The 18809-nt window shown below is 37.1% G+C and overlaps 6 protein-coding genes across 6 annotated transcripts; 2 read left to right on the forward strand and 4 right to left on the reverse strand.

The window, feature by feature from the left end:
- Positions 1-92: 92 nt before the first annotated feature.
- Positions 93-522, reverse strand: GCK72_014894 (uncharacterized protein; the record flags this gene model as incomplete). Its single annotated transcript, XM_053730525.1, has 3 exons — positions 93-173; positions 252-326; positions 376-522. The coding sequence occupies 3 exons, from the start codon at positions 520-522 to the stop codon at positions 93-95; spliced, it is 303 nt and encodes a 100-aa protein (XP_053585297.1).
- A 191-nt stretch (positions 523-713) lies between these two features.
- On the reverse strand, positions 714-2652 carry GCK72_014895 (uncharacterized protein; the record flags this gene model as incomplete). Its single annotated transcript, XM_053730526.1, has 9 exons — positions 714-878; positions 923-1131; positions 1178-1303; positions 1352-1766; positions 1814-1920; positions 1969-2043; positions 2094-2219; positions 2265-2463; positions 2509-2652. 9 exons carry the CDS (start codon positions 2650-2652, stop codon positions 714-716), a joined length of 1566 nt encoding a protein of 521 aa, XP_053585298.1.
- A 1419-nt stretch (positions 2653-4071) lies between these two features.
- Positions 4072-5473, forward strand: GCK72_014896 (uncharacterized protein; the record flags this gene model as incomplete). The annotated part of the gene is made up of 5 exons (XM_003108721.2): positions 4072-4203; positions 4257-4656; positions 4699-4789; positions 4837-5086; positions 5135-5473. 5 exons carry the CDS (start codon positions 4072-4074, stop codon positions 5471-5473), a joined length of 1212 nt encoding a protein of 403 aa, XP_003108769.2.
- Positions 5474-5606: 133 nt separating this feature from the next.
- Positions 5607-8606, reverse strand: GCK72_014897 (uncharacterized protein; the record flags this gene model as incomplete). Its single annotated transcript, XM_003108631.2, has 5 exons — positions 5607-5786; positions 5832-5966; positions 6365-6505; positions 6642-6752; positions 8388-8606. 5 exons carry the CDS (start codon positions 8604-8606, stop codon positions 5607-5609), a joined length of 786 nt encoding a protein of 261 aa, XP_003108679.2.
- A 6938-nt stretch (positions 8607-15544) lies between these two features.
- GCK72_014898 (uncharacterized protein) lies at positions 15545-17947 on the forward strand (the record flags this gene model as incomplete). The annotated part of the gene is made up of 3 exons (XM_053730527.1): positions 15545-16116; positions 16309-16560; positions 17677-17947. 3 exons carry the CDS (start codon positions 15545-15547, stop codon positions 17945-17947), a joined length of 1095 nt encoding a protein of 364 aa, XP_053585299.1.
- GCK72_014899 (uncharacterized protein) lies at positions 17645-18542 on the reverse strand (the record flags this gene model as incomplete). Its single annotated transcript, XM_053730528.1, has 3 exons — positions 17645-17827; positions 17876-18135; positions 18446-18542. 3 exons carry the CDS (start codon positions 18540-18542, stop codon positions 17645-17647), a joined length of 540 nt encoding a protein of 179 aa, XP_053585300.1.
- Between the last annotated feature and the right edge of the window lie 267 nt (positions 18543-18809).

Below are 18809 nucleotides of genomic sequence, written 5' to 3' on the forward strand. Positions count from 1 at the left end.
AAAAAAAAAAGAACTGAACGATGTGTTATTGATGATTGAAAAAAATGTATCGTTTGGAGTAGAGAGAGGGACACACAAATCTTTCCGATCTGTTATAACTCCTCTCTGAGGGGGACTGGAATCGTCTTTGGGTGACTTCGTCCGATGCATTCGTTGATTGTTGGCATCATTTTCTGGAGAAAAGAAGTTTTGAGTGTAGAAATCAAAATTTAGTAGACAAAAAGGTTTTTTTCAAAGAAATTTCATCTCACCTTTGTGAATTTCTCCACACATTTATCCTTGTCCTTCCCGAACTTTCCATCACAGGTTCTTCTGAATTCTGGCTTCTAAATAAGTTCACTATTTTCAGAACTTCCCGAGAATCCCTCTTCTTACATCAATTTTATCAAGGCATTCTCTCACCCGTCGAATTGATTCGAAAGCTGTCATTCCATCCTGAAAGTCATTTCCTTTCAAGTCCATATCAAACCAAAAAGTCACCTGTTCTTGAGTAAACGTAGTTGATATCAATAAGAAAATCATCAGAATACAGGAATGAACTAGCATTTTCATTTTTTTTTATTGAGTTTGACAGTAATCCTTTCGTTTCTTTCGTTGTGGTGTCACTCGAAAAAGGAGATTACGAGAGGGAAAGAGAGAGATTTATTCGAAACGAAAAAAAGAATACCCGATCAAATAACGATTTTGAAAAAGTGTATAAAGTAATCAAAAGATTAATCAGATTTCCATTTGAACTGAATCGTGACTCGACGCTTAAAGAAATCTCGAATTTTCCAGAGAATATAGAAAGAAAACATCAAAAACAACACGGAAGCAACTATCACATCTCCAGAATAATACCAGAATGGAGTCAGTTCTGCACCGGGAAGATTTATTATCTGGAATGTAACTAGTTATTCGGAACCATTCAGATATTTCTCACCTTGTGGAGCCCTGGATTATTTGCTGCATACTCAACCCAATCCACGAATAATTTCTCGGATTGTTCTGGTTTTTCCAAAATCATTTTTGAAATCGTCTTCGCATTATTTGAATATTTCGGATCAAAAAGCAACTTCTGTAGAGCATTCACAAGATTTTCAACTGTCAATTGATCTTTCTCGACGGTCACTCCAATTTCACGAGCAGCTGCTGAAAAGAAGAAAAACAAAATGATGTTATTGAGCAGAAGTCATACCGTTTATTGCATTATGATGTTGATCGATGAACAAAGGAATCGAGAGAACTGGGACTCCAGCTGTGGCCGTTTCGATGTAAGAATTCAGTCCCATATGACTGATGAACGCTTTTACACGGATGTCTCCTGAAACATGTTTTATTGAAATCTCTGAAAGTCTATTCGAAAACTCACCTAACAAGTCGGTTTGTGGAAGCCACTCAACTCTATGAATATTCTGTACTCCGTCAAACATTTCAGCGTCTTCTGTCAGGTTATCGTACTTCCAGAGAAACAAGAATTCTGGGAATTTCTTGAAAGCTTCCACACAATTTCTTCGAATCTCAATCGGAACTTTTTTAGTTGGGACTTGAGTTCCAAAAGAGAAAAGAACGACTCCCTTGTCAGCTGAATCCAGGATTTGATCAAATTCTTCACTCAAAGGCTTTGATTTTTTCTTTCCCATTCCTCCGATATACTTGATTTTATGAGAAAGCGGACGTGGTTTCTCGATTATCTCGTTACTATTCACTAGGACAATATCCACATTTCGTTCGATCTCTTCTGCAGTTGGGAAAGCTGGTCCGAAGGTTTTTAGGAGCAGGTTGTCCTGAAAATTATTTTTTGGAGAACTAACTTTTTTCAGAGAATTCTTACATATCTAGCCATTAGTTTTGGTGTGACAAAGTAGATGTTATAAGTGTGTCTGATGAGATGGAAGAGGCGACTGAAGAAGGATTCGTCGGATTTTGGATAGAGAACGGCTGGAATTAAAACATTTTTAAACAAAATCACGACTCAGAACAACTCACTTCCATAGAGACTAGCTGGGGATGGAAGACCAGCCGAGTAGATCTGTGGTTGGAACATTGGAGTGGGGATCATACCTGGAAAATTAAAATTTCTGAATTTCAGATATTTGCCAGCAAATACTCACTAGCTTTGACTGGAACTCCTCCCGCATGCATGATTATATTCGCACATGGATCATAATCACTGCTGATTCCAATATCATATTTTCCCTTTTTGATGTATTCCAGAAGATTCGGGTCTTTTACGACAGCTGAAATTAACCAGATCTTTACCTCCACACAGAGCAAAAACTAACTTTCACAAAGCTGAAATGTCAAATCATCGAACGCCAAAAACTCAGCAAATGGGACAGATTTTTTCTCAAAAATATTGAATAAATGAACTGCGTTTTTGCTCCAAAAATTGGGATCCTCATATCCAAATGTATAGTTTTGGCGGATTCCAGCTGGGAAATGAATCTTGACCATTTCATTTAGATGGGCTATTACAAGATCCTAAAAATTTTAAAATTTAACAATCTCATATACTTTTAGTCTCACCACAGTATGACCTCGATCCAATAAAACTTTGATTGCAGTATTATGGAATGGAATATGGGATTGAGCAATAACTGACACATAGAACAAAACATTCAAGCAGTTTGCAAGTATTGGAATAGACAAAAATATGAATAGCCTTTTCATGATTTCTTCTCCGAAATACAATAGAATATTCTGAAAAAAAGAGTCACGAAAGAAATCAGTCAATCAGTAATTTCTCCCTTCTTTTTCACTTTTTTATCAGTTGATAATCAATGGAGCAAAAGAAGAAGATGTAGGCGGGTTTCAGTGTTTACCTCCTCCTCTATATTGATATGTGTCTACAAGTCACACGACCCCCTTTCCATAACCACGTATTGTTTGGTTTTCAACTACTAATTTGAATATTTAGACGATATATATTGATAGGGAGAGTAGACACTGGAAAGCAAATCTTATGATCAGTAGTTTGGAGTCCTAAACTCATTTATCAGTATAATTCTGATAATGGTTTTTTGTAGTCTGTAGTTTAGTGCTGGTTTACAGATAGGAGTTGAGAATGAAAAAGGTCAAATGTTGGTCTAGTAGCCGAGATATATCAGACATAAAAAGCTAGATTAATTTTCACCGAATTATTTTTTTTCCTAATTCTGTCTTATGATGACAATAAGATTATTTGATAACTACTCAAACTACGAACTTACGCTTTTAACGGTATACAAGGAGACTAAAGATGGGTTGTAAATGCTGACGTAAACCTAATTTTATCAGTGATAGAAGAATCGTCTGGAAGTTTGAGGAAGTTCACAAAATGCACCGAATACGAGAAACTCACACATTTTATAGTTTGTCATGAAAAGTTTGAAAAACTTTTAGCGTTCTAGAAATACATGTAGTTTCAACAATAGCTATTTATATATCTGTAAGTCTGCCACTTAGCCACGAATGGCTCGATATCTGAAATTTTCATGTAGACAGCATGAAGAGCTCCATTTTTATAGTAGATACGTGTTTGTGCAGTAACATTCTATAGAGATGGGGAAACGCTAGCTCCCGAAATAAAGTAAATCTCAACTCTATCCGTTATTCTCCTAATATATTTTGGAAAGGTCGAGGAAAACGTTTTCAGCTATAGCATTGAAGATCTAGGTTTCAATTGTTCTTTTGTATTATATTTTGAACACAATCCAGAACTTCTTCACACACTTTCAAAGTTATCCTTATTTCAAGCTGAAAGCTAAAAACGAAAACCGACGAAAGCGTATAAGTTTCTGTCTGTTTGTCTGTCTGTACATCCAGATGTCCACAGCGCTCTCTCTGCAAATGCAATCACCCCCAGACGACACAAGTTCTTCTCCAATTCAATAAAAACCCTGAACCTTCGATCTTCTTTTTTCTTGTTCTCGAATACCGAGGTCATTAGAAACATTCAATTTGCAACAACGTGATTGTCTGCCGTCATCTCAATCTCGATTGATTTGATAACAATATTCTCCGTCTTCTTTTTCTTCAAAATCTCCTTCCCTCTCTCTTCTCCTTTCATTCTTCTAATTCATTTCCACTTCAACCTTCAAACCAAAAAAAATGCGTCGTTGTTTCTCAACTGCAACTAATTACTTTGAAATTCATTTAAAGAATGAACTGGCTGGAATCAAACAAGCTGGAACATTCAAGAATGAACGAGTTATTCAAGGAAAACAGGGTGTTTTGGTAAAAGTGAGTTTATTTTTTATTTTGTTGGAACCGAATCAAAATATTTCAGTATTCAGGTGACTGGTTCCGACAAGCCTGTCATCAACTTCTGCGCCAACAACTATTTGGGTCTTAGCAGTCATCCAGAGGTCATCGCAGCTGGACAAAAGGCGTTGGAAACTCACGGAGCAGGACTGTCATCTGTCCGTTTTATCTGTGGAACTCAAGATATTCATAAGGAATTGGAAGAGAAGATTGCAAAGTTCCATGGAACAGAAGACACGATTTTGTATGCTGCTTGTTTCGATGCGAATGGAGGGATTTTTGAAGTAATGACTGGAGAACAAGATGCAATTATTTCTGATGAATTGAATCATGCATCGATTATTGATGGAATCCGATTGAGTAAAGCAAAGAGATTTAGATATAAACATTTGGATTTGGATGATTTGGAAACAAAGTTGAAGGAGGCGAAAGGTGAGTTTGCAGACTTGTCAAATTTTAAAACCTTCTTTCCAGAATCTCGCTTCCGTTTGATCGTTACCGATGGTGTGTTCTCTATGGATGGTGACGTTGCACCACTCGCTGATATCTCCAGTTTGGCGGAACAGTGAGTCTCTGTTTGTTGTTCCAGAATTCACAAAATACTGATTCCAGATACGACGCTCTTCTCTTTATCGATGAGTGCCACGCTACAGGATTCTTTGGAAAAACAGGTCGTGGAACGGCCGAAGCTGTCGGAGGAAGTCCCCACGTCATCAACTCCACTCTCGGAAAAGCTCTCGGCGGATCGATGGGAGGTTATACAACTGGCCCAAAACCTCTAATTGATCTATTGAGACAACGTTCCCGTCCTTATTTATTCTCTAATTCTTTGGCTCCAAGTATCGTTGGGAGTAGCATCAAGGTATCTCATTTCCTGTGTTCAAACAAAACGTACCTTTCATAAGTTTAGGTATTCGACCTGCTTATGAACGATTCGTCATTCATCGGCTCATTGCAAACAAATGTTTCTCATTTCCGTAAAAGTATGGCTGCCAACGGATTCACTATTCTTGGAAATGATCCAGCTCATCCGATATGTCCGGTTCTATTGGGAGACGCCAAATTGGCTGCGACGATGGCTGATGAACTTTTGAAGCTGGGAATCTATGTTATTGGATTCTCATTCCCTGTAGTTCCAAAGGGAAAAGCACGTATTCGTGTTCAGATTTCAGCTGCTCATACGAAAGAACACATTGATCAATTGATTGAGGCATTTGCAAAAGTTGGAAAGAAATTGAATGTTGTTTAGAAGTTGTGAATGAAAGCATTTCCTTTTTTATTTCTCAAAGTAAATAAACCCGTTTTATGAAACATGAGAACTGAAGTGGTCAGGGTGGGAAGAAACACGTGGAATGTTTGTAAGGAATTCGGAATTAAACTAGCTAATGGAATAGTATTACTGACAGTATTAGAATTATAAAATATGATATCAAGCTCATTTTTGGAGACCTATTCGTGAGAAGATGCCGGGCTTCTTCCGCACTTCCACACCATTCTTTTGCTCGGAATGTTTCGGTGACAGCGTTTTCTGTTAGGATTCGGAGATAGGGGAACACGCAGATCTGGAAAAATAAATGTTATTCAAAGGATCGCAGGTTCTCACTCACCGTACTACACTTCCGATCTTCTTTTGGTAGTTTCGATAGATCAAAATGAAATGAAGCATGCTGAATAACTTGTTGAGATACTGGACTTAACACTCCTTTCGAGCACCTCAGCTCCGGGACGATGACTGTGGAGATCTGCAAATTTATTATTTTTCCTTTTCCATAGTTTGACATGATCTCCCAAATATCTTTTTTTTTTCATTTTCTTTTCATCTCAACTTGTTTTTGATGACTTTCATTTCATTCATATCTTCTCTTCTCGGTCCTTCAACTTATTATTTCCAATACGAACTCAAAAAGAGAAATGAGCACAATCCGTTTCGTATAAAGAGTAATAACGTGTGAAATTTATAAGAGGAGGAAGAGGTCTCATTCAGAAGAAAATGGAGAGAAGTTTAATTATAAATATGCGGAATTTACGAGAATGAGGTCATCACTTACTTATGCTAATCCACAAGTATCAGAATATGGAAACTATGAATTTCAATGGAAGTTCGAAAATCGGATATTTCAAAAAATGACGAATAGATTACCTTTTTAATCTCCTTGAAAACCGATCCAACACCAATATAAATATTATCTTTCGTCACAAATAAATCATCAATGAACGCCACCATTTGCTCGATTTTCTTCGGATCGTCTCGACTAGTCTTCTTGGTTTTTATTACCATTTCCTGGAAAAAAGAGATATTTTGGTTTAGTGGTTGTTGGTATAAGAACACATGGAAACTGATACAACTCGAAACGTTCCGAAACAAAACGTCCTCGAAGAGTATCAGTTGGAACTATGTAGAAGAAAAATACACTTACCTGTTTAGTCATTCTCAACCCGTTATCCACAACATCCTCTGCAAAATTGAGTCGGTATTCAATGCGAACCGCAAACCACGTGTCAGGTTTCAAGCCGTCGAATGAAAGAAGCTGAAATTTGGGAAATTTGAGTGTTTTTTGGGCTCTATTCCAGTTTAGATGTCCTTTGAAATCTCGAACGTCCCAAAAAACATTAAGACGTCCCTTCAACACTAAAAGTCACTGAAAGTATTCAAGAGACGTCTAAATATTTTTTAGGAGTTTAAACGCTTTTTGGGACGTATAAACTTTTTTGGGACGTCTAAATGTTTTTAGGACGACTAAACATTTGAAAGGACGTTAAAGTGTTTTTTGGGACGTTCGAAACTTCTAAACTGGAATAGATACGTTTTTTTTGTGATTTGAAGTCACCAGAACTTAAAGATCTTTTCAATTTCTGATTCCCTGATAGTCTCTAATCCAAACTATTACTTCCGTCCTCAACAATCAAATAGTTCTCCCTCCATCAACATATAAAGTCATTGTGCCTTGATTGCCTACACAAATTGTGATGTCTTCATGTCAACTGAGCGACAAATGTTCATTTTCCCACCCTCCCCATCCCAAACATATTTGTTTTACTCGATTGTCTTTCGTTCAGACCACCCCATTTCGTTAATTGTGTATCTTCTCCCATTACCCTTTTCCTCTTTTCGTTGGATCTCTTCTGAATGTAACTTGTGAGGAGTAAGAATCATAAAAAAGTCAATCGTCTTCTCCCTACGGCCCTCTTCTTTTCTTGTCATGATCATCATCATCATCAGACGAAAAAAAAAGAGAATAGAAGGCACCTAGTTTCGGGTTTTTATGTCCTTTGGACCACCCCGTACGGAGTTTTTTATTTGACGGATACACTCTTTTATGAGGCTCATTTTGCTCTTTTTTGGAGGAGAATAGTACAATAGAGACCGCCCATATCTCAAGAAAATACACGTGTCAATTGGTACTTGACTTCACAGAAAGACATATGTTTTTAGAAGGGATTAGGATAAGTGAAGGGGGGAGAAGAACGGTCCTATCCAGTGACACCAATTGGTACGTCGAACATATAAATGGATTGAGATTAGAAGAAAAGAAAGATACGTCATTTGGAAAACAACAATGAGTTCTCACGGAGAGAGATAGAATCAGAATTCATTGCCGAAAAATACAGAATCACGTCAGAATTATTCAGAAATAGAACGGAGATTGGTGGGAGGAATGTGAGAAGATTCAGAATATGGCGTCAATTTGGAAACTGGAATTTCTATGAATAGACTGAAATAGGCTAGAACAATTTCTGGGATCGAGAAAATCGGTTTTCAAAATTTCAGGTATTGCTTATTGAAGTCTGAGGAACTTTCTGGATTGAGAAGGAAAAGCATTCCTTTGAACTCTGACTCAAATAGATTCTGATGACAAAATCATCTGTTTCGGGTTTGAATGGAATGAACGAACGGTCAAAAAAGAGAATCCAAAGTCAGTTACTGAGAATATTTCAAATTAGTTCTCACTTGAAAATTGAATTCTAGGTACATCTCTTGGTTGTCCGAAAGGATTTCAAAATTCAAAAAAGACTCCACTACCAAGAATTAGAATTCAGAGAATCAGAAAAGCATTCAGATTTATTTGAACTTTTTCAAACGAATTCTAATGAAAGCTATATCAATTTTGAAGCTGATCTTGGACCTTACATCGATTCCGATCTCATGTTTTTATTTCACCTACCTGATCATTTTTGACATGATCCAACTGTGTCCTTCTGAATAACCTTTGTTTCGAGAGATCAAATATCTGAACGGTTATGTCGAAGTTTGTCACATTCCCAGCTTCAACCATTTTTATGACCAAACTGCTGTCGGAAACTGATGTCACTTCGAACTTGGCAACGCAGTGGATTCCGATGGTAACGGAGAATAAAATAAGGGAAACGAGAAGCCACGTCATCTGGAAAGAAAGTTTATATGAGTTACTGAATTACAAGACAAAAAAGAAGAGAAACGATGAGGGAGGTCGAGCAAAAAAAGTAATAATAAGCTTCATCTTCTGAGAGAAGACGTCGCCGATCCTAAATTTGTACTTGGGTGTGCAAATGACAGAATAGGTGTGATTTAGTGTTGAGAAGAATGAGAGACCGGAAATGGAGCCAACGTTTTCTTCTTTTCAAATTGACTCTCTCTCTCTCTCTCTATCCGAAAGTAGAGGAGGGGGTGGGGCCAAAATATAATTGGAGAGAGCTTTTTGATGGCGGGAAACACGGATAGAAGAAGAAGAAAAAGAAGGAAAAGAAGAGAGAATAACATAAAAAGAGAAGAATTTCAGAAAAAGGAATTATAGATTTTTGTCTCAAGATTCCAGCAAAAAAAACTAGAAAAAGATTTGCATCTGATGAGAAAAAGTAGCTTCTCACGCTTCACGAATTCTATTCTTTTTCCTTTTTCACAATTTCTTTTCATTTTCATTCAACCAAATATTCTGGGTGGAACACTCTTCTCCTTCTTCTGCTCCGTGCCAAATAAAAAAGGGGCGGGGCCACTGGCCATGGAAGAATGAGTAGTTAGGGGAGAGGGGGTGGTGTTAGAAAATGAGGGAAGATGTAGTTGCAAATGGATTCAGAATACAATTCGGAATACGTGAAAGGGAGCTATTTCGAGTCAAAGAGCTATTAGGAGTACAAAAATGTGAGGGATTAGAAAAATTGTTGTCGGATTTGAGGTCAAAAACTTCAAATTTGAAATTCGCTGTAAACAAATTTCAGAACTTTCAGAACTAGTAGAGAGACCAAATTATTCCAGTCTACGAATTTTGAACCACCAAAATAATTTTGAGATTTTCAAAACTTTGAATTTTTGTTGTCAACTCGGGTATTCAAGATTATGGAAAAAATTCTGAAGGCTACTATGATCCCGAAAATGAGAAATATTGTACTTCGGAGCCCTCGGATTCTTGAAATCCTCCATTTTTCCATGATCTTACTATATTTTTTCGAAATCCAAAACAAAAAACGAGAAATTCAGAGAAGAAAAAAAGAAAAAAGGGCGGTCTATTTCCCTTCAAGATGATTTGAATTATGAGCTCTGGCCGTTTTATTGGAGTCCGCCAAAGAAGAAAAAAAAACGAGAAGAGAGGGGTGCCCATTTCACAAGAAAATAACTGGGTTCACCCTCCTAAAGTTGAGAGATTGATGGCTTTTTGTGGTTTTCGGATGGCCAGTCTTCAGTACAGAAAATTGAGAAATTGGAAGATGTGGAGACCACGAAGAAGAAGAAGAAGATTGAGAATCAGGTGTACTGGTCAAAGATGGATTAGAGCGGAGGGATTCTATTGAAATTGTAATCAAACTTCTATTTGGAATATTTATTTTTCAAAAGTTTTTCATCAAAACAAAGCTTGTTTTTGCGTTTCTCCTCTGAATGAAAGAAATATTGGAGCAATCGAAAATTCAGATGTGAAAAGAAGAAGAAGATGTTATTTAGAGTTGAAACCTGTTATTATTGGTTTTCGAGAGTCTGGAAATGCGTGTAGAAACTATCACAGTGTTATGGGGAAGGGAAGATTTCTGACCCATCACACTGGTACGTTTTGAAACGAATTGGACATTTTTAAAGTCTGGATTCTAGTTCGTCATGACTCACTTGACCGCCAGAAGTTCAAATATCCGGGGAAGCAGGAAAAAAGTTATTATAAAATTCAACGTCTTCTTCTTCTTCTTTATTCGTCTTCTGAAGCATAACGTCTTCATCGTCATCGTCGTCCGACGGGGCTTTCTTCTTCTCCCTTTTTTGTGCTACATATATTTCTCTTTTTTCCTTATTCTGTCGTTTTGAGTGGCTTTGTGGAAGGAATAGTTAGTTATATTAGTGCTGCTATTCCGATTTATGCACACTTGAATGGAAAAAAGGAAAGAAGAAGAATAGGGAAAAAATAGGAGAAGAAGGAGGTAAGGAGAAGTTGGGTGCAAGCAGGAAAAGAAGGAAGTTGAAAAGTTGAATGAACTGGAAAAGAAATTGCTACCTTTTTGGGAGTTTTTGGACTATAATTAAGGGTTTCTGGAAAGACTTTTAGAGGTTTCAGAATGGGTTTCGATTTTTTGAACTTTGGGCGAACGGTCAAGGTTTAGATTCGTAGTCTGTAATTGTGAAACCAAAGTTTAAAAACAATTTTCATGATTTCCAGATGAGAAATATAGTACTACCATCAATAATGGGCTGACTGGAGTTTTCAGAGTGGAAAGAGTGATCAAATGGTTTCAGTGATCAGTTGTGATCAGTTAGGACGATTATTGTAATCCCGGTGCCCTCCTGACACATCTTTTGTCTGAAAAATAATCCTAACGATTAAAAAAAAGCTCCTGACGAATTCTTAAACATTCTATCGAAACTAACGGATTTTCTATTCTATTCTTAGAGTACAAAAAATATGAAAAATATGTGAAACAAGTGAAAACTTCTCCGAGTACAAAGGCAGTTTTCTCATATCTCAAAAAAGCTTCTTGAGTCAAAAAAGAGAAAAAAGCTGTCCAAATTCATAAACTTTTTGAATGAAGTGGGAAAGTGAGAAACGGGAATTCCCTCGACGAATCATATGGTTACATGAAGAGAAAAGAGTTGACCCATGACTCCAATTCCCTCGATGTTCCTTCGAGGAAAAGAAGACAATCAAGGCAGAAGGATTGACAAGAAGAAAACAAAACAAAAAAGGAAGAAAAAAGACGATGAACGTGTGTGAAAATTGAGAGTAGATTGGAATCAAGACGACGATTGAAACGGAGCAAGCATGATGAGAAGGGGCGGAGCTTGAGACGTGGGAATTCTGAAGAGGGGAGTAAAGTAGGCGGTGGATGAATAGAGGACTTCAAGGAAGTTTTTATTGGTGTTGTGTTGTTATAGTTCTATAGAAAGTTCTGTACGTAGAAAGGAGAAGAATAAGGAATTCAAAGAAAGTCTTTTTGAGGGAAAAAGGTCTCAAAGTTCTTTTCGAATCTCAGAGATTTCTGTTTGGGTGCAAAGTATGGACCCTCTTCTTTTCGAAGAGTGTTTCTGACAGCAGACACTACTTGTTTTGTTTTTCAAAAAGTTTTTGTTTTGTTTCAAAAAAATTGAAACAATGGCAGAAATGGGTCTGGTTGTTGGTTGGTCATATTCAGAAAAATGGAGATACTTTCATATACTTTATGGTATCAGATAATTATGGAATCGGAAAATTTCGAAACCGAGAATAAGGTATTGCCAAAAATGTGTCTTCAAAATGAATCCAGCTGAAATTGTGCGGTTTCAGAATGTTACGGAGCCTTTCTCATCCAGAGAACCGAAAATTATTGAGAACTTTTTCCGCTGTTTCTTTACATTTCCAGATCTGGAACGCTGATAATTTTTTCCCGTGAAAACAAAAATAAAAATAAATTGAAAACCAAGCGTTCGAGAAAATGAAAAGAAAATTCCATCCGTGGAAAAATTAATAGGCTTCTGAAATTGTTGAAACCTAATTTCTGAATTAATTGAGAAATCTGGAACCGAAAATCGTGAGAAGACCGAGAATCAGAAAATCAAGAATGACATATCCCAAACAATTGGAACCAAAATTCTATCTAATTATCAAAAAACTTTAAATTTTCTAAATCCGAAGTTCTCTCACTTCTACCCCAAATTTGGTCTTATCCTGACTAATAATGCTAACAATATATAATTCTAGGTGAATGAATATTGACTAGTCACCGGAAACTTCCAGGAGAAAGCAATGCTTTTCGACGTTCATACAGCCAAAACTAAAGAAGAAAAATAAGTTTTTTCTTCTTGTGTATAGACTCTCGTAATGACTGAACAAGAGACGGAAAAACAAAGAATTCGAAAGGTGTCGTCTCTCGGACGGAAAGAGACAAAGAAAGTATTCTGAAGAGGTGTGATACTGTGCAAATATCTAATGACAGGCATCCTTTCGATGAGTGGCACATTTCCTGTCTTCTCTTCTCGTCTACTCCTTTTTTGTACAAATATATAGAGAAGATGGTCCGAAAAGGGAAAATAATGCACTTGAGTCAGTCAGTGTTCCTTGCAAAAAGAAGAGCGAGCAAAGGGAAGAAGGACGTGAAAAAGAAGAAAAATAAATTAGAAATTTAGTCTTGAGATGTCGAAAAACCACCAGACGAGTGCAAGATAAATGAATGAAGATCTTTCACTGGACGAGGATACGAGACGCTTTTTTGAATGGACTCTGGTTTGGCTTATGGTTGGTCGAGATTGAGAAGTTGTGGATATTTGGAGAGCGATAGAACCTCTGGCGTGCCTTTGGCGTTATTTTTCATAAAGGGTTGAGTGCTACGGGCCAAATTGAATTGTACTAACTAGTCAGAATTTCACGATTTCCAACTGTCTCAGGTTTTGAAATCTTTATTTCGAAATCTCCCAGCACCGATATAAATCTTGAACCAAAGTTTTTGCGCTCATTTTGGGTTTCTTTTTCACCGTAATCTGACAGCAACAGCACAATAACCCGACAGTATTGAAATCGGAATATAACGTCATAGTTTTAACAGTTTTCTCATTTCATTGAAAAGGAATTACAGTTGTTATTTTCCGACACTTTGTATGAATCTCTCACGTTTCGAGCATCTCTTATAGATAAGAAAACTGTCATGGCGTTTTATTAGAATGCCTGTATCAACCTTCATTTTAAACATATTCGAAACTGAAATTCTTTTCTAGCACTGTGTAAAATTAAATTGATTCAATAGAAACACAAGCCCGTGAACCTAATAAGTTCAGCTTGTTTTTTTTTTCTCTACATCTCTGAAATTTATTTTTACACAGTATTTAAGCGTTTGTCAATAACAAAAACGTTTTCCCACTTGAGAAATCCAAGAAATATTCATTTTGACCACTTCTCGAGCACTCTTTATTGTTCTTTTCTAATGAATTATCATGCAAAGTGTTTCTACACCCTGAAAAACACACATACAAATCCACAAACAGCGCCCATACGCGTTGATATATAAGAATCATTTATTTATTTTAAATGCGATTAAAGAATCGTAAAAAAAAATCAAATCAAATACAACCGAGTGTAGTTCCGAATAATTGGGATAAATGTGGTATCATGACAATGGAATGCTGGTAATGTGGTAGTGAGACTTGTACAAGTGAGGTTTATGATTCCTACTTGTAAAACAGTGACAGGAGGGATGGACCGGGATAGTGAACCAATCAGAAGCAACATATGAGTCCTATTTGTAAATTGTTGCAAAACAACGATTGGTGAAAAAATGCTTCCTAATTCTAGTTTCGTACTTCGTCCAGATGAACTTCGCTCTGCTTCGGGTCTTATTGTTTGTGACGAGTTGAAAGAATTCGGTTGTATTCATTTAAACTTTCCCGACCAGCATTTTAGAGACAAATTAATGGTCTATCACAGTTCTTCGCGCTTCCAGGGAAGAGAGACCAAAAATTTCGTTGCGTTGTGAGTTTTGAACCGACTCAATGGATCTTATGTCATTTTTATTCAACGGGCTGGCTACTACTGTACCATACTCTAGAATGCGGAACTTTTCATATAATAAAATAAGTAGTCTGGGGTTGTCGTAAGCAATTTGCGGATGATCTGAAACTGTATGCGATTCTCCCAAAAGACACTGTCGCGAGCCCTCTCTCTGCAGCCATTGAGTCAATCATTAAATGGTCAAAGGATATAGGTTAGCTCTTAATAAAGAAAAAATTTTCGATTACAGCTAGTTTCGAAAATAATTCATAGATGGATCATTAGTGCGACAAGAGGAGACTGTAAGAGATTTGGGTTTTATGCTCTGCCCAAAACTAGATCTCCCGAAATCATATCGGAGATGCGCAGAATGTGTTAATCGACTATACGCAACATATGTACCTAGGTTTCCACGGCCTCTAGCGGAGGCCCTCTCAACGCACTGCGCACAGTACTTTGAGAGGGCCTCTGCAGGATGCCGTGCGTTTCTCTCATCTTGCCATTTCTCTTTATTGATTTTTCTTTTTTTTTGAATCACATGTTTTTCAAAGTTTTGGCAAATTATTCTTCTGATTTCTTTCGAGTCTCGGGAGATGGGTTACTACATATTAAAAGATCAGTCAAAACGGATCTGCTGGCTTGAGCGAGACATTGTCTCTTAAGTTCTTCCAGCTTCCGCTTTCATTGTCTAGTCAGTTATTCTCAACCGTTCGTGCTATATAACTTCTTCGCAAAACCCAGCGATGTCTTTGATCAATTTGTTTCCAACCTTCCAGTAGCATTTCGTTTGCCCGTTTGACTCCTTTCGCATTGCTAACAAATGTTCGATCGACCTCCCATGGAAGTAAACGAAACGGGAAATGGCCTATCTCCTATAATTACAACTCCTCCACTCCCTCTCTTGAAATTGCCCCAGTTAGTATTGAGAAATGTGGCTGATTTCTGGAATCCATTCGAATTGTAAGTATCTGAGAAAACCGAGAGCTAGGTGCAATAAAAGCACATCTAGTAATGTATTTAGTGAACTTTTAAGAGTCTCAAAAACCACCAAAACTTTTCTGAAAAGGCAGTTAAAAAATATAACAGCATGCCGTTATAATACAGTTTTTATGGTGATAGACTTTTGAGCGGTGCTCTATTTGGTCGCTACTATATAGCATGAGAAGTAGCAAAACACTTTTAATCTAATTATTTCTAGATACACCTTCTTTCTCATTTCAAGACGGACGTCCCTAATCGCAAAGTCACTGAAGAAAAGAAAAAAGTATCAATTGCGGCTGACTTTTAATCAATTCGAAACTTGCGTCACAGTGTTCATCGCGTTTAACTGGAATTTCTTCACATCACACCATCAATCGACAACAGGAGATTTTTACCAAGTCATATCTAGCGAGTTTAGAACTGCCTGTTTTCATATGGTATTTCCCGAACTTAGTGTTCTAAATTTGTTGGGGAACCTCATGAATCTTTTTGAAGTTCCACTGCATTCGTGTGTTACAGATAATGGAAAAGTGAACCACACTCTTTTGATTCATTGGCTGAATGATCTACCTCATGACAAAATTGAGAAGATCTCATTCTCATGTGAGAACGCAAAGGAGTTCGATTATATTCTGAAAACTAACAAAAAAGAATGGGGGGAACTGGAGTTGTTCAGTTACAACAGGAATAATGCGGACTCGGAAGAATCATATAACATTTCAAATCAATTTAGTACAGTGTTATGTGAGAAAGCAACGATTAGATGTCTGCCATTGAGTAGATCAAGCATTATCAATGTACTGAATGTTGTCGAGTTGTATATCAAAGAGAGCCAACTATCTAACCAATATTTGAAGCAGTTTCTGAGAAATTGGGCTGCTGGAAAATCGAATTCGAGATTGAATCAAGCTTTTTTTGCGATCAATGAGCCGGTGCAATTGAAGACTATTCTGGAAGGATTTCCATTTGTTAAAAAAGATCCGAGAACCACTAAAAGATACATTGAGTAAGTTAATTAGGTTTTGTTTTTTTTTGTTGTGATTTTCTGTGACGTATAGTTAGCCGCTTTTTCAAGCTTTTGAAAGATTGGCTTTATTCATGATTCAATTTGAATGAAAAATAACATCAAGTTTGTTTTCAAACTGCAAAAATAGGCAAGCGCAAATAAATTTTGAAGACCAACAAACTATAATTTTAGAACCGATGCATACGGAGAAAAACTATCTTTCTGGATCTTCGGTGGTTATGATATTCAACTTCATGACGGGAGAACGGCAACACTACAATGGCATAAATTTCAAAGAAAGTTTGAAGATTCAACGATTCCATTAAGATGGATTCAGAAATATGAAGATGTGAATGAACTCGAAAATAATATTGATCGAGATGCTCATGAAAATATGTTTCGGGAACCTGAAAACGAACTCAATTCTGATCAACTTCCTGATTTGTCATTTAATTATGTCAATTTATTTTCCATTTGTGTATGGCGATTATAAATTTGGTTAACTGTGTATTAAGAGACGTTGTCTGTAAGGCGAGGATCCCTCTTGGCACAGTTGTAGAAAGTTGTTTCAATCCAAACTCTTTTCACCGCATATGTGCCTCTATGGTAGGGATTCACAAAAAACATGTCACCAGTCCCCTATGACGTCATCATAGGAAAATATACCCAATAATTCACTTTTCATACAAAAATTCATTAAAAATTCCAATTTTCTATATAAAACCTGGGAACTTTTGGTACATGTTGGGAATGTTTTTGGCTACCTACACACAAATTTCCAGCCTTCCAGACACTCCAGAAACCGTTCAAATAAATCTAATTTTCATGTTTTTTCAACTTTTATCAAAAAATCCCTCTAAAAGTCCTGAAATTTTAAATCGTATTCGTATTCTCTGAAAAAAGTTCCATAAGGTCCAATTAAAACCATCTAAAAATCAGTGGACCATTTTGAGATATTTCGATTTTTTCAAAAATCACATGAGGGTCACCCCTTTATGAAATTTTTTTTGACAAAAAATTCCAAAAAAACAAATTAGTTCCGAAAATGATTCATAATTAATATTAGATTGAAAATCTCAGAATCTCGAAGAATGTTAGAAAACGGTCAGAAAAGTTTCGAAGTCACGATATTGAATGATTTTTTTTGAATATAAACACCAGAATAAGCATATAAACACCAGAAACCTTCAATTGTTATCAAATCAAATGTCATTTATAAATTTTCAGATATTCCTACAATTGACGAATTGAGTTTTTCTTTGAATCTCTGAAAAACAAGTAACATATTTTCCTCCAATGAACAACAAAACTCGCTTCACAAAACTCACTTGAAAAAAAATTCAAGAAGTGGCCAAAATAGAGCACTTTCTTTTGTTCTTCTCGCATGATTTATTATACGAATTATTCATATTTTCTCCTTTTAATCATTTATTTATTCTCCAAATACACAATAATTTTTTGAGATTGTTCCTGAGAGATTCTGGGGGTATGCGGCGAATTTATGGCTAAACGAATGAACTACATGTTCTTAGAAGACGAATGAAGAACAAGTGATTCCAGCAGAGTTGGTGACGGAGCAGAAGTCAGAATCCGACGAAGCGAGGTAGTCGAAGTGTTGTTTGGAGCAGATCACGACGTACTCACGGTTCATCTCAGCCTTCAGAAGAGCGACGACGGTTTCACGGGACTCTTTCTCGTCCTCGGTCATTCCCTGGAAGATTTTCAATTAGAAAAAGAAATCAAATCGAATCCAAATTACCTTCTTGATGATATCTCTAACTTCAACACTGTTGCACAACACATCTCCACTCGACGCCTTCAATTCCATTGATCTCTTTGATCTCGCCTTGTATGGTCCAGATGAATAAGGTGGTGGTCCATAGGATCCAGCATACGATGGTCCAGAAGCATACGATGGTGGAGGTGGTGGTGGTGGAGCTTCATATCCACCTCCCCCGCATGGTGGTGGTGGTGGAGGTGGTTGACAACAACACTGTTGTGGTCTCTGTGGTGCCAAACCTAATCCGAGTCCTTCGAGAAGAAAAAAATTCTAGTTTCCGCTGGTCACTTATGTAGTGGTTCTTACCCGAATCAGAGATTATCACCAATGAAGAGACGCCGACGTACACGGCTTCATTGTTACACTATTCGTTGAAATTTGCCGAGAAGTGACCGCCCGTGCTGTAACAAACCCATGATGAGTAATTGCCCGAAAAGCCACTTGACCCCTGTTCGAAGTCTGAAATTCAAGGTTAAACGGGGCGGGCACTTCGGTTAGCTGCTATTTTTCAAATGCGTCTGTTGATGATGACCAGTTTGTATTACTCACAATTGGTGTTGACGTCTTCAGCAGTTGGAATGCAGAAGTTGATAGAAGCGGTCTCGACGGTTTTCGTATTTGGTACAGAATTTATGAGAATTTCCATTTAACAAGTTAATAGGCCACAGATTTCATCAGGAGTTTTTTAGGTCCTTCTAGTTAAGCAACATAGAAAAGACAATGAGTGATACAGTGTCGATTTGATAATTAAATATGAGATCGTTACAAAAGAAGGCGCGAAGAATGTTATAGAAATTTTTAGAGAAATCGGAATTTCGATGTTGTGTGGAAGATAAAATGAATGAATGAAGTGGTGTTTAGTCGCTCAACGATGTGTTCACCAATATACAAGCGAATTGCGGGTGTGACCAGA

Source organism: Caenorhabditis remanei, chromosome IV (assembly GCF_010183535.1).
Source record: "Caenorhabditis remanei strain PX506 chromosome IV, whole genome shotgun sequence".
Classification (NCBI taxonomy): domain Eukaryota; kingdom Metazoa; phylum Nematoda; class Chromadorea; order Rhabditida; family Rhabditidae; genus Caenorhabditis; species Caenorhabditis remanei.